Source organism: Anastrepha ludens, chromosome 6, assembly GCF_028408465.1.
Source record: "Anastrepha ludens isolate Willacy chromosome 6, idAnaLude1.1, whole genome shotgun sequence".
Lineage (NCBI taxonomy): Eukaryota > Metazoa > Arthropoda > Insecta > Diptera > Tephritidae > Anastrepha > Anastrepha ludens.
The window spans coordinates 114,681,252-114,697,518 of NC_071502.1; the positions used below are offsets into that span (position 1 = coordinate 114,681,252).

The window sequence follows — 16,267 nt, forward strand, 5'->3', positions numbered from 1 at the left end:
GTATACGTAACTAAAAAAATTACACCCGAAGAGTCTTTTTCGAGTTTTTATAATTCCGCTGCTGGCGCCCAGTTGGGTTCTCGTATGAAATGAATTATATTAAATTAACCTCTTGCGCTATAAATTAATTTCCAAAAGCGTGTGACTATCCCGTGCAAAAAAATTCCAAATGAGCTTTTACTTGGAATAATTTCTGTTAAAGCTTTAGGCAAATCGCGTGTGCGAAATGCACATAATTCGACTATTTATTATTTAATATGTAATACATATTTTATATGTATTTATTCATTATTTTTAATAAAAGATTGGCTATTTTTTACAGTTCTTTATTAAGTAAGGAGCACAGAAAGCTCTGAAGACGTGCGTGACACGTCTTTTAAATTTTGAGACCAAATTTCGTTGGACGTGTATAGGACGTCCAAATAGCGCAAGAGGTTAAACACTTACCAACACTAAATTTTTGAAAAAGAAAGACAAACTATTTCTGTTCACAAATTTTTTATTTATTTTTTTGTAAGTATGTGCATTAGGGTGTGTCACTGTACATACAAACACAATTGGGACTGTCTTTTCACGCTTCTTCTTCTTGGCGCGATAACCGCTTACGCGATTTTGAACAAGTACTTCTCGACCTGATCTTTCCAAAGCAGACGAGACCTTTCTCTTCCTCTGCTACCACCAGCTGGTATCGCATCGAATACTTTCAGAGTCGGAGCATTTGTTTCCCTTCGAACGACATGACCCAGGCCGTTGGCTCTTTATTCATTGCGCTATGTCTACGTCGTCGTAAAGTTCATACAGCTCATTGCTCCATTGCCTGTGATATTCGCCGTCACCAACGTGCAAAGGTCCAAAAATCTTCTGCAGAATCTTTCTCTCAAACACTCCAAGCGTCGTCTCATTGGATATTGACAACCTACCAGCGTCTGCGTCATACGTTAGGACGGGCATGATGAGAGCCTTGTAGAGTGTTAGTTTTGTTCGTCGAGAGCGGACTTTACTACTCAGTTGCCTACTTAGTCCAAAGTAGTACTAGTTGGCAAGAGAGATTCTACGTTGGATTTCCAGGCTGGGATTTTATCGGTGTCAATGCTGGTTCCTAAATAAACGAAGTCTTTTACAACCTCGAAATCGTAACTATCAACAGTGATGTGCGTTCCGATACGCGAGTGCGTCGACTGTTTATTTGATGACAGGTGGTACTTTTGCTTTGCTTTTTTATTCAGTTTGGAAAAGACGAAACCAACAGCTCGAAAATAGTCATATTTTATTGGGTTAAAAAGGAACTCTTAGATTGGAATATCCATTCTTTCTATGGTACCAAAATTTAGCTCTCTTTTCTATGTGTTTTGTCGATTTCAGTATTGAATCCACATTTTTTGGAGTTTAGAATTAATTCTGCTCTGCGCCAGGGATGTACAATTTTCATGTTCTTTTCTCAACATATTCATGAAGTTGCGTGTTCTTTTCTCAAAATCTTGCACCTTTGCTAGAGCAAATTATAGTACTTCCTACCCTCCATAAAAAGTCTGCTGTCCAGCTGATTTTAATTCATTTCTGTCACATGCCTATTAAAAAATTGAAGTGTTATAAACAAAGGATATTAAATTTAGATGTATTAAATTTTTATATTTTATTATTTTCAATATATAAGAAAAATTTATCACCCTAACGGAAGATTTATGATTAGCTGTCGTTATTCAAAAAAATTTAGCCACCTATAATTATAATTTGCTATATAATGAGGTGATATTTTTTTCGAAAAAAAAACAAGCACTATTAATTATTTTTACTTGGGGGAACATCCCCAGTCGTTTGGTGACGTCAAATTCTTTCCTTAGAACTTTTTGTTACGTATACGCAGAGTTCACTAAGCTAAGAGCCTGCATAATTATAAAAATTTTGCTGAAATTCATATGAATTAAAAATAAAAAAAAATATTATGAATGGAATATTACTGACACACCAATGAACTGCTTCATACTATATATACTTCCTCTTAAATTCTGTTCCTCAACCTTGTTGTTGTATTTTGCGGTTTAATCGGAACAATGTTTTAAAAGCAAAACAAATCAAATACAGCACTGAAGCTAAAACTGTAACTGCCACTAACTAACGAAACGAGCGAAGCACGGTGAGAGCCGTGAGCAATAATTGTGGTGTGAGTGAATTTCAGTCAATGAATCAGTCATGACCATTGTTGCGCCGCGACTAGTCCAACTTGGTAAGGAGATATGACATAGAATTGAACTTGATAGCGGAACTTACCCCCTTGGCACACAAACGAAGCAGAGTGAGCAGCTTTTCTGTATAGTGTATGTGTGTGCATCGGTGTGTTCAGTGAGCATTAAGCTCAAAACAAACTTCAATGTAATTTGCAGAACATTGAAGAGCGGTATTGGTTCTTTTTTTTTTGCAAAATTTACAACAACAATACAGAGAAAATATAATAAGAATGGTAATTGAGAGCTAGAAGAGTGAATGCCTCAGCAGCTCTGAGGCTTTGAGAGCCTAACGTTTCCTGCAGTCCTCCAACGAAACTAATTCAACAGCTTGAAGTAACAAAAGCAAAAGCTAATATATAAGTGTAATTGAAACCGATGTTGACACTGAGCGGAAAATCAGTTGCCGAATTGGCAACGACTCAAATGCAGAGCAATAAAACAAAGCGCCGACAACTAAATACAACAACTGCATTTACATTAACGATAATTGAAGCAAGAAAAAAAACAACAGCGCAAACTCATACACACATGCTTATGTATGTATGTATATTCGCGTAACCAGTGACTGAGCAGGAGACAAGAAGCAGTAACAACTACAACAAAAGCAAACAAAACAAAAAAAAAGAACTTTCGATTTTTCATAATAAAAAGGTTTCTACTAAATGACGAGCCGTTTAGTCGGCTATCGATGCTGAGGAAAGTGAAACGCGACACGCCAAACGCCAAACGCCAAACGTTAAACGCAAACACCAAACATCAACAGTATAAACTCGCCGCAACAAAGATTGTGAATCGTGTAAAAAACCAAACAGATACGTAAGCACTCAGTGTACGAGTACGTGACACTTAACAAAACTAACGTAAACATAACAAATTCGCGAATAGAGGCGATTAAAGATTTTAGAAGTAAATCTCAACCACGCAAAGGCAGTGCGCGCAATTGTTTTGATTGATAGTGCGACTAAACAAAAACGACTTTTAGAGTGAGATTGAAATTTTTAATAATTTTAAAGCTGCACACATTTTGAGATACAATCCCCAATCGTAACTTTTTACAGCCAAAAACAAACTCGTTCAAATCTCTTTAACAGTATTTCCAAAGGAATTCTTATACTTACCCTCAGAAGCTGCCCGAGTTTTTTTTTCTTAAACAATTTTGTATTAAAAGCAAAATACCGTCAAAGCTACCTAGAGTCAATATGAAGCAGTTAAGTGAAACAGTAAGTCAGCAGCAACAGAATGGCAATGTTACCACAGGCCAACAACAGCATCAGCTGCAAGAGCAACATCAGCAACGTCATTATGGGGAGGATCTGACAAGTAACGGCGACCAGAAGCAGCTTCAAACACAGCTGATGCAGGCACCGCCACCCAATAAGCATGGCTTGCAGCTGGCATTAACGATGAATGGTACTGGGTCCAGCAGCAGTAGCAGTACAAACGGCAAGATTGGCAGCGAAAATGGTGAGTGGATGCATAAATTTTTAACTATCGTATTAGCATACAAGTGTAATACAATGAAAGCAGATAAAACGTGGCGCAAAAGTAAACACCCGCGGCTGAAATTGTTGTGCCTTTTGGCTTTATTTTATAATTTTTCTGATATTTTATGTAATGAAATCAAAAATTATAATTTAAACTAACGAATAAAACCATTATTTTAACCATGAAAAATCGGGTGATTTATTTTGCGCCACCATATAGTATTAACTAGGTAGCATAAACAAGTAATATATGAATGCACGCTGAAATATTTAAGTGTTTTATACATAAACATCCTTATTTTCTCATACTCTTAAACATTTTTTTTTTATTTACACAACCGTGAAAATAAAATGAGCACGTACTGAGCTGGCGCCCAACCACCCAAAACATTGCTCAACTCTGTTACCAGAATTCTGTTATACTGGTGGAATAACTACCTTAAACATTTCCTTGCTTATTTCTATTTCCAGCCCTATATCAAATGCAAGTTCCGATATTAAGTTTAATATTAATAACTGGTAATACGTAAATTTTCAGAATTTGTTCGCTTTCTTCAATTTACTCTCCATCTTGGCAGCTGTAGCAGAAGTCACTCAATAGACAACAAATTTATGCGCTATCTGCATTTATGCCACACTGTAGGAAATGTTATGTTTTCCGCATTTTTATGTCCAACAGGCGAACAGATTCGTAAAAGAATATCTATCTTTCACTTTATGCTGGCTTAATTTATCTTCTTTCTCATGCCACAACAAATAAAGCGAGCGCGTACTAACTTAACACTCAGCTATAAGAAATATTTCGCATGTTAGCACTGGTCTGTTAACAGAGATCTGTTAGAGTGGTACGATGACTATCGGAAAGGTTTTAATGAGCATTTTTGATATCAATTTGACTTCGAATGCTGTGAGTGTTTAATTTAATTATAAAAAATATATTAAAAATAAAAAAATAATGGAGTTTGAAAAAATTAAAAAATAAACCTCTGCTAAGGTTTCCCGAAAATACTAGAAAATAATCCTATCCTGATGAACTGAGAAGGTGACTTGTTAGCCGCTCAGCTATATGAAAAGATTAAATAAATTCGTTTTGCAAAGCTCTCTCAAGGCTCATTTTTACAAACCTATTCTGCCAGCCCTCAAGCCCGAAATATTGCAAAGGGGAGCTTTGCGACAGGCCCATATGTAAGGCAGGCCCGCAGGGTTCCACTAAATATATGTATATGCAAGTATTTCGAACCAAGTTGGGGGAACCTGCGTTCCAAACTTCTTGCTTGAAAATTCAATTTTCAACATAGAACCGACTTATCAATTGCTTTTGAACTGGAGCTACAGGTATAGCGCTGCGTTGCCTCATTCACACAAGTGTAGTCAACAGTGAATATGTAGGTTGAATCGAATTTAAAGGACTTCCGCCCACCTGACTCAGAATTTTGGTAAACGTTGATCGTTCGCCATCTTTACGATGACAAAAAAAATGCAATGACATTTTTACATTGCGATATTTGACAGATGGACCTAGATCTTTGACAGATGGGCCTACATAAACTATTTTGCACATTATTTTACCAATGCCCCAGATGTTAGCCAATGATTATTCACGTTTTCTTGGTTGCGCGAGTGAATGGTTGCTATGGATCATATCAATTGTTTCAAATAGTTTTGTATGTATTTCATTACTTGCAAATTCTTATCATTTACTAAAATTCTTATCACTTACAAATTTATGTGCGAATTAAAAATATATTTTTGAGCGAAGTCTTAGTTTTATTTTTTATGCACAAGAGAATTTTCATCCACATGGGATCGCAATGATTTGCAGCTTCGATAAGTTGAAAATGCGATAATTCATAACACTGTCGGATATGTAATTTGGTTCCATCATATAACTCGAACTTTTTTTTCAACCGAACGACCTCGTTAGTTTTTGTCTAGTCGTTTGTGTCTGGCTAAAAATACTCTTCAACAGGTACTTTTTATTTATTGGCACTGATTTGACACCACGCGCACAAAAAGTGCTCCTCCACTTGGAGGTTGCACCTTTTCTTGGAACAATTGGATTTTAATGATGCCACACATATATTCCACGTTAAGCATTTTTCTTTCTGACAAAGTCTCTAGGGCTTTTTTGGTGTTCAACTGACTACAACATTTTCTGGATGCAGAAAGATACCTTAAACAAATTTGAATTCCAAGTAAAATGTGTATCGAATCCAATGAAGCCCCGTTTACGATACACAAACGTTTGCTGGTTGGTGCGGAGTGCATATATGACTTGTATCCTACACATTTTTGAGGTTTGGGGACAACAGAAATTAACTTTTCTTATAACCTTTTTCACATCTAATCAATGAAGAGAGCTTTTCTAATTGAGCCGATAGGCTATTCCTAACTTTAAAACGCTTCTCTCAATTGGTAGAAAAACTCGCTTTGGTTTTGAAATTCTTCGGCTAACCGAAATTATTGTCAGAAATCGGTGGCGAGGTTTCTCTCACCGGACAATGTCACTGGATCGCGAGTGTACTCGAAACAATTATCCTTAAATTGTTTCTTTAGACTCCCAGACCGGTGTAGTGTCTTTCAAGCTAAGATCTACGCTATAGACAAAGCAGCAAAGACGATAAGACTAATGGGCTTAACGCCGTTAAACTTTACCATTTTTGTTGACAGTCAAGCAGTGATCATGGCACTGGCCTCAGATGAATTAATTAAACATCTTCAACAACACAACAACCCACTTTACTGGGTCCCCGGCCACTCTGGAGTGGAGGGATCTGAAAGAGCGGATGAGTGTGCAAGAAAAGGCTCTGAATTGGACCTTCAGCGAAAGGTAGAGGGCATTACCATTCCTCTAAACAAACTGTATACTGCGATTGACTTGGGCGTATTCGCGGAAGCCAATAGAAGATGGTCTCTGACTACTAACTGCAGGGTTTCAAAGCACTCTGGCCAAAACTGAACCCTAAAAGGACAAAATGTCTGCTTGTATTCAACAGATCAACTACCGGCGTCCTCATAGGTGTTATAACGGACACCATAGCCCCCTGGCCAGTAGAATGGGTGAACCTCACAATGACTACTGCAGGAGTTGGGGAGATGATGAAGAACTTGAGTCGGTACCACACCTCCTCAGTGAGTGCCTTGCACTTCAAAGAAGATGTGCCAAATATATTGGCGATTTCTTCGTCGACCTGGGAAATTTGCAAAAAGTCTCACTGGAGGGACTAGTTACCTTCTTAAAAAGATCTAAGTGGTTTAAGCAACTTAGTTAGGGGATGGAAATCAAATGCAGGTATCACAATGGGCCTTAGAGCCACCGAGTGTCTTGTCTTAGACAAGCAACTTGACTAATGTAACCTTCGCCGTCCGTCAACATACAACTATACATTTTACTGAAAAGTTTTGTGGACTTGAAATTGAAATTTAGAAAGGTCGAGCGAAGGAGCACCAGGAGATTTGGTGGCTCCTAAAACACTCAGGCTAAAAAGCCTATTGCATTTAAGGCTCTGGAAAGAGGGTAGATAGTCAAGGAGGGAAATAGAAAAGTATCAGAGAAAGAGATAGGAAAGAATAGAGACAGAGATAGAGATAGTTAGTCCTGTGACCTTTGGCAAATCTGTAAATATCTTTCAGTTTTAGAGAACGAATATTACTCATTCTCACGAATGACATTCTCACGAATGAGAGACTTAAAACCAAATAAACGCACAGTACCGCTGTATTTTTTATAAGACATTCAAAAGTGTAAAGTGTTTGCAGATGGGGTGTGTGAGGGAGCTAAGAAGAGTACATGAAAATAACGAAGATTTTTAAGCAAAAGAGAAATTGTAGGTTAGGCTAATTTAAAGAAGGAAGAAAAAAGAAAAGAGAAAAGGAAAAATGTGTGGATAAATTAAAATTTGTAAAGCAAACTCCACAATTACATCAACTCAACAGCTGATTCTCTCACGTACACTGAGAGCCGAGTAGCGGTACCGCGTTATGCGCAACCACCTGTATTCTCTTAGCCGTGGTCAAAAATGTTACAACTTTTACACTTCATACGTCTGGCAAGTCTTAACTTTTTGCCACTTTACTGCTAAAATTACTATTTTTTATTTGTTCACTAAGAAACCAAAATTGCCTTGAGTTACCAAGCCAGCGGTTTCGCCTTAGAACTTAGCTCCTTTTACATAAAAATGCGCTAATTCATATTCAATGTCAATACCAAAGCTTTCAAAACTAAGGTCACGCAAACACATGCAACCTTGCACAGCACCGTGAAACCACCAAATCATGCCGTTATATAGAAATATATTAAAATGCACCGTTATTGTAGGGTGGCTACGTGGTTACGGTTGTATCTTCTTTTCCGCTTCAATTGAGATGCAGTGCAATTACTGACAAGTAGTTACACACATACACTCATACATGTATTTACGTGCATGTGCATGTGTATGTTCAATGTCAATTTGACGCCATAAAGTTTTCAGATTAAATTTCATAACACAAAGGCCTTTCACACGAGTCACAAAATGGTTGCAATCAATAGCAATATGCATTTGCGGTTTATGCGCACTTAGCCAGATCCTAACATACAATGGATACTTTTCATAGAAACAACATTAGAATTGTGCGGCTCTAAAAATTTCTATTGCCCATTAAATGCAAACAATTTCTAACAACTATTGTAAGGCAACTAACATTCCAAACCCATGCACACTTGCACATACATATGTATGTATGTATGCAGTATTTATGAGTAGCTATCTGAGCTTAAGTACACATGTTCCTGCATATGCTGTGCCGCCTCATAGGTAGAGGTGACCCTTTACCGCAATACCTGTTTACATACAAGCATACCCGAACATTTGCGCTGATGAAATGCCCTCGAAATGGTAGCAATTGGAATCATAAAATAATCTCAAATTGCGGGTATTAAAATAGCTTCGACACGTGCAAAGAAAATACAAATACAAAATACTTTGCTCGTCTTATGAGTAGATAGTATTTAGTATACAAATTCACAAATCTGAGTGAGGTAACCAGGAATAATAACTCAGCCCAATGGAATGAAGGAATAGTGGGCATGTGAGAAGGAAAGAGATAAAAATAATTTACAATAAGTAAATATTATTTAAAAACAAAAAATATGTTTCCTGGTTCTCATTATGAGAATCCTAACCTCACAAATACTCGTACACTTTCTACTAAATGTGTCTTAACTTCTATGACATTTTTGTTTCGACTTTGTCCCGTTTTCCCATATGAACAGCTTAACATGTAATTTTCAAAATGGTATCAAGCAAATCAGATCGCATGCAAATTATGCGGTAAAATGAAAAGTGACTTATCAAACTACGAAATGACAGTTAATGTTAAGACTGTGGTGTGAGCGATTCGGTAAGGCAGATATGTTTTAATAATGAATTCGCGGTGTCCCCCAGACATTTCTGCTCTAATAGAGGCTTTTTTCAATAATCTATACACGATGGAGATGTGAGTTAAGGCTTTCCAGACATTTTAGAGTTTTATGAGCAGAAATAATTTCTCAATTAATTTCAAGCGTTTTTCTTATGTTTTAACAATGAAATTCGCGGTCTCCACCTGACATTTCTCTTTTAACAGAGGCCTTTTTAAATAACCTATAGAAGGTGGAGATATTTTACAGCTTTATGAGCAGAAATAAGCCATTTGCACCATTTTTTTTTTAATTTTACCCATATCCATTATGTACATATGTGTTTTATCAAAGCACCAATAAGCACCAAAAAAAGTTATTACAACCTTAGATAACTTCAGGTGTGTTCATGAAGCAAATAGTTTGTAACAATTGTTGCAAACTATAAAGTTTTGGTGTTCATGTATCCAAAAACCTTGCAAAGTAGGGGAAAGTGAGAGAGCAAAATGGCATTTCATTTTGAGGGGAAGTTGCTGCAAATTTTCACTGGACAAAATTTTACTTGTAAGAATTCGCAAGTGAGAAAAACAGCTGAAAACAAAGTAAAAATAAGAACGAATTAAAATTTGCGAATTGCAATCGCTAATGGAATGTTTTTCATCTGACAGCGATGATGAAATGGAACAAATTATTCTGGAGAAAATCATGTGATGCCGAAACTGGTTTGCTTGAATTTTATTTGCTTTATTATTTTTTTTTTTTTAATTTAACACGAGGTAGCTCAACTGAAAATGTTTTTAATTTTTGCTATTTGCCAACAGTTTAATCGCCTGTTCGTAAAACTTGAAAATTGTTACTGGTTTTACGTTCATGTACTTTTTTTGATATTTTTCTCTTTCATAGAGAATTCTCGGAAACTAAGTTACTGGCAAGTTATTGGATAATTTTTACATGAACAGACCTTTTATTATTCTCAAGTGAATATACAGTGCGTTTAATAACTATATATAGAACAGGCGGCCGCCGTAGCCGAATGGTTGGTGCGTGACTACCATTCAGAATTCAGAGAGAATGTAGGTTCAAATCTCCGTGAAACACCAAAATGAAGGAAAAGTTTTTTCTAAAAGCGGTCGCCCCTCGGCAGGCAATGGCAAACCTACGAGTGTATTTCTGCCCTTCCTCATAAAAAATATGTGCCGTTCGTAGTCGGATTGAAACTGTAGGACCCGCTGTTTGTGGAACAACATCAAGACGCACGCCACAAATAGGAGGAGGAGCTCGGCCAAACAACAAAAAAAGGATTTAGGCAGGGTCGAAACGATTTTAAAATATTCTCAAACTTTAAATGGGTAAGAACCTCACCTTTCTTGATATGAAGCTTGAGGTTATGATATAATGTGAAGAACTGGCGCTTACGGTGCCTAATTATATATACAGGGGCTTGTTGACAACATTTCACAATTTATTTGTTTGTTATTTAATTTTACCAATTTTCTTTAAAAATATAATTCCATCTACTACAAAAACTATATAAGTCTTTGTAGAAATTAAGAAAAGGTAAAAATTAAAAAAAAAAAAAAATTGGAGTGTGCCAGTTTATATCTTTTTGAATTTTAGTGTAATAAAATGAATGTTTGTCAATAAGTGCCTTCGCCAATCATCAAATTCTTCTGGCCCAATACAATAACAAATGACAACCTGTGGCACTTGAGACAACAGCAACCGATCAATACAGAAATTGTAAAACGATTAGGATTGGATTGGTCACACGCTAGGCAAACCACTCTACTAAATCGCTACGTGGAACCAACAAGGCAGCAAATGTAGAGGAAGACCAAGGGAGAAGGCAGCTGGAAATCGAAATGGAGAATCTCCAGCTAGGTTGAAATGAGATCAAAACTCATGCAAACGACAGAACAGCTTGGAAAAAACTTGTTACTTGGAACTTTTATATATAAAGTGTACGTTTGAGGTGACTTCTCGCCTCTTGAAGCGATCCATGAATCGATCGAATTTTTGACTTATTCGCAAGACTGAAAATGTTGATTATTGAAAGCTCTGCCATAAATCGAGATAAATGTTAATACTGCGGCCGTTAAGCCGGTACTCGGTCTCCAAATCTTATTGTCTTTCACTGCTCATACCACTCTTTCACTCATTTACAGTCGCATCATGATTCTCAGTTGCAGTTTTCCTCGAAAGTGAAGAGGATATCAAATTATTGACTGAGAATAAATTTGTTAAGAAAAAAGTGTGAAAGTTCTTCAACAACCCAAAAAGTCTTGTGCAAAGAAGTGACCCCTCGACTAGTTTCTTTTTAAAGCGTACACCATTTTGGCACTGAGAGAGCTACTTAGTGCTCAAAGGGGTGTCAAAAACTCCGTGTTATATGCAGTGAACCGCTTTACCAGATTGCTTTAGAAGATGAGATGTTATAGATGGACTTTAATGACAAGTTTTCAAAGAGTGGACACTACCCAATTTATACTGCAGATGAAAAGAATTTTCTGTATTTGTAATTTTTTGCTTTTTTTCGAGAAACTTGTTTTCATGCAAATATCAGATTTATGTTTGTATGTATGAATTTATTCTATTTCTCGTCAATCATTACGTAATTTTCCAATGGTTCTGATGGTGTCACTTTAAATTATTAGCATCGTAATAGTGATTAGCTGGATATAAAACTGAGAATTTAATAGGTTTCTCTTGTAATTGTCGACTATTAACTTTCTAACGTGAATTTTAATAAGTAATTACAAATTACAAAAGAGTTACTCATAAAAATCATTTGCCGTTCACAATCGGCTTGAAACAGTAGGTTCCTCCATTTGTGGAACTACATCAAGCCGCACGCCACAAATAGGAGGTTTTTTTAACTTCATTCATGTGATTTATTATTAATATAAGTTTTTAAAGTCTGAATAGTTTCTAGTTTGTCAGCATAGCATCGATCGATGGCACCCCACAAAAAAGATTTAACCGTGGAAAAATGTGTCATGCAGTTCCATTAACATCACCATTAAGCGTGCATAGCGCCAGCTAGGAAATCATAACTTGCCACGTTTTTCAATGTGCTGCCAAAAACAAAATACGGTTTGAATTTCTCTGTTACTTCCATCCTCGTTTGCGCAAAAAAATTGGTCAATAATGCCACGCCAAAAAGTTACTTGGCAATTACGGAAATGTCCATTGCTAACGTAATCGCTGACATGAAAATATGTCTTAACAGAAAATATGTCTTCCATCATTTTCTCAGGCGTTCCATTTCGTACCGCGGATATATGAAAATGATAAAGTTTAAGATTAGCAGAAGACTAACGGCAATTTTAACTTCATTTAACCTTCATAATTTCTCAACTTTCCAGTATTAATTTCTGCAAAGTAGTAGTCGTTAGAGATCCAACTCGAAAAACAGTCCTATAATCGTTTTTTTTTTTTATATTTGTAACTTCGACATTAAACTACATTTATTATATCCTCATTATTGTCGGATAACTTTCCAACCAATTGTTTTATTTTTTTAAACAACCCTGTGCCAGACTCTGGGAGTATGGAGATGTTGGTGTTTCAAATTTAATTTGTGTTCTGTAACTTTGTTTCTGGGTCTTAGTTTTTTTTACAAAGGAGGTTAAAATCGAAAATGTCAAAAACATCATCAAAGATGCCGTCACACTAATAATATAGTATGTGGGGCATACTCCCACTAACCTTATAACATTCCTCTCCTCTGGGCTAACTCCACCCTGGAACTGGTAAAAGCATTTCATCAAGGTGAAGCCGTGTTTATGCCTTTTAGATACACCAAGTACCTGCGTCCAGGTTCCTCTCCGAATTGCGTATTTGTGACCAATGGAGCATCGAAAAGTTGCAATATCGTTGCTCGATATCGACTTGTCGTCTGTTTGGGTTCGCCTTGAGGCTTTACCTCACGCGTTCGGCTTGTCGTCTGTTCGTGAATACAACAAACCCCACAGGAAATTTGTTTTAAAATGGTTCCACTTTGCGCTCCCATTCTAAAATTCGGAGCTTTATTACTGTTCTTCTTGTCAACTTCTTTACTGCTTCCCATTTGTCTTTCGTGCTTAGCATTTGCGTTACAAGGTTATCTGGTGTGGGGACGACTCCGAAGACATTTGCGAGCTCTAAGCACTCTTCATTCTTCTAAGCATTCAGGGCAGTTCAAATTATCTGCTAGATTAAAACGGTGGAGGTACGCAAGAAAGCCAACATGTCCGCTGAGAATCTGGGTTAGATAGGTAGGCAGGGTGGCTGTTGCAATGACACACTTAGACCTGTCGTAGATCCATTGTGATGCCACTGGAACTTATCCTTAAACTATAGGTTAGATAGAAATCTGTTTCGCCGTGCTTTCTGCTTATCCATTCATCCAACTTAGTTGAAAGCATCTTTCTTCCACTTTCTTGAGGTCCTCCAACGTTTGGTGGCGTACGCATGAGTGCGCTATTCACTCTCATTGCCTTGTAACTGGTTATTTTTAGATACTCCTGGAAGGCTGTGGATACTCCTTGTCGAATTAAGCTGCATCACTTGCTACAATTTTATTTCAGATGCCCATCCGTCTCGATTAATATTCGAGGATTCCATTATCGATGCCACATCTGACTTCTTTCTGTTCTCAAGATGATCGCTAAGAATGTGCTATATAACCATTGCAATCAAGTCCAGTTCAATAGCAATCACTTTATGTGCCAATCTTGCATCTTTGCTAATTTAATGTTACTTTTCTCCACAGATAAATTTCCAATTTGTAAACTCCAAAACCACATGTTCACATACTCTGTTGCTATATTGTTGTTGTAACGGCATAAACATTGTCCATACAATGGAGTGGTAGTCCTTGGCTGAATATGAATCCAAATCGTTTCAGTAAAGTAGAACCGGCTGTCGTGGAAACGGGTCACATACTCTCTCTCACTCTTTAAATATTTCAGCAGAATTGAGCTTACGTCGAAATCTGTAAAGAATAAAAATGGAATATCTGCAATTAATTTGCACTGAGTCTTCCTCAGTAGATTCTTTTATTTTCTTGTCTCCATGTTGACTTTTTGAAAAGAAGTTTCCAATGCAAAATAAATACTTTCAAATCATCTGACATTTTTTGATTTGTCAAAAATGTGTTTAGCGTTGCCAACTAGCGAAATTTTATTAGGCTCCTCGCATGCAACTCAATAATAGTTAATAGTTTTAAAATTATTTTACATATTAACCACTTTAGTCATTTATTGTCTTTGTCTTAATAATAATGTTTTCGCGTGCAAAATAATTATAAATATTTATATAAATTAAGCCTAAGTGTATTTTATAAATAATTTTGCTAAGAATGTTAATGAAATTAATTGCCGCGCAAGTATTGACCGCAATCATTCATATGTGAATTAACTAAAATTCTCAGCTTGCATGCATGTATATGTGTTTGTATGTTTTTCTGCATACGAGTATATGTTGCTAGTGTAAATCAAAGAGCCAAAACCAGAGTTGGCTGGCATTCAACTGCCCGTTATTTTATTGCCAATGTGAGGCGTTGTAACTTTGACTGGCGTTAAATAAAACAAAAATACGCGCCACACAAACAAACAAATATAAAAACAATAATATTGGTAGTAAAACTACGAACGGCCGTCAGCTGTTGCTGTGCAGCCAACGCCAACAAAAACAAGTAGTTATTCTACCTATTTAAAGCTCATATTAACAAGCAACTAAACAACTTAAGAAAAGAAAAAAAAAGATTTAATAAAATTAAAAATAACAAAAATGCAGCCGCTTAGTTGACTAGGTAATACACACACACACACACACACACACATATGTATGTACTAAGTACGTGTATGAGTCAAGCATTTAACCTTCAAAGAATTTCATGTCCGCCGTAAGCATTTAAAAGTAGTTCACTCGCACACGTGTTTACAAAAAACAGAAAAACAAATACAAATAACTAATTCGTAATATATTTAAGATTTCTGTGCATTCTTCTGCGGCTGCTGCTTCTATCTGCACAGCCACTTTACTCCACCCCAACACTGTATACTGAGCCTAGCCAATCGCGCGCTCACTCACTCACAGGCACACACACATACATTCAACGACACAAATACCTAACAGTCTATCAATCATTTTATCGTGTGCGTCTGCTCGCCTCTTCTCAAATTTCAACTACACTTTATTTCTGTGCCTCTGTTGAACCATTAATACGCGATTAGCGGCTAGATTAAAACATCAAGTCATTTAAATATTGGATTTGTACTCACGTCAAATCCACAGCGAAGTGATCATGTACTTTTTTTCTTCAATTGGCTTTGTTGAATTATACCTGTGGCGGATAGTGATTGTTGCTTTGTGCTGCTCACGTTAACTACAAATACTATATTTTTGTTTTTGCTATTCATATACACACATTGTGCATACAACCATATTTATGTGTTTGGGGTAAGAGTAATGGTGCTCGTATCGTGATTGTGGTTACTTGCTTCAAAAATATTACCTATATTTTTTTTTACTTTTTTCAATGTCAAAGTCAATAGCAGTTTTAGTCATTTTTCAACTTCCGCTGCCTTTCTACTTATATTTACTTTTCGGCTTTTTAAATTGCGTTTTTGGCCAGCTTCAAATATGAGCGCCAGGTTTTTTTTTATTTTTGTTACTGTTTTGTTTTCTTTCTTTCACATACCAATTAGAAACAGTAAATAAAGCCAACATTTTTTAAATTTTTTTCGAAGTAGAGGAGAATTCTCTCCTTTCCCTTGCTAACACGAATAGCAAGCTATGAAAATATTTGGTCCTATAGAGCATTTAAAAGCATTTGAATGAAATCATATGACAGTATGTTGTCAGCGTTTTCGATAAATCTTAAATTAGTAGGGCGGATGCACTAGCAATGCATTTAAATTTATTGGGCTGACCCACATTGCAAATCTCTCCAGCATTACACTAAATAAAAAATCTAAACACTTTGGGGCGTCGCGTAGAAAACGCCACTAAACCCACCCGTGCTACAAGTAATATGCGACTAGTGCCAGAAGTCTTTCACACACTCTCCAAAAGTTCTTCTCACTAAAATTTCTTCTATCTTCTTAACATTAAATTATAAAGGTTTGGTGTGCATGTACCCAAAAACCTTAAAAAGTAGGGGAAAGTGAGAGAGCAAAATGACAATTCATTTT

At 36.5% G+C, this 16,267-nt stretch overlaps 1 protein-coding gene across 1 annotated transcript in view; it reads left to right on the forward strand.

Annotated features, from left to right (window-relative positions):
* The first annotated feature begins 2,877 nt into the window (after positions 1 to 2,877).
* The window catches only part of LOC128868822 (GTP cyclohydrolase 1), a 75,436-nt gene continuing 62,046 nt past the window's right edge, over positions 2,878 to 16,267 (forward strand). Inside the window, exon 1 of the mRNA XM_054111357.1 lies at positions 2,878 to 3,689. Within this exon, the coding sequence (XP_053967332.1) occupies positions 3,425 to 3,689 (265 nt within the window). The 5' untranslated portion in view covers positions 2,878 to 3,424. The remainder of the gene's footprint in view (positions 3,690 to 16,267) is intronic.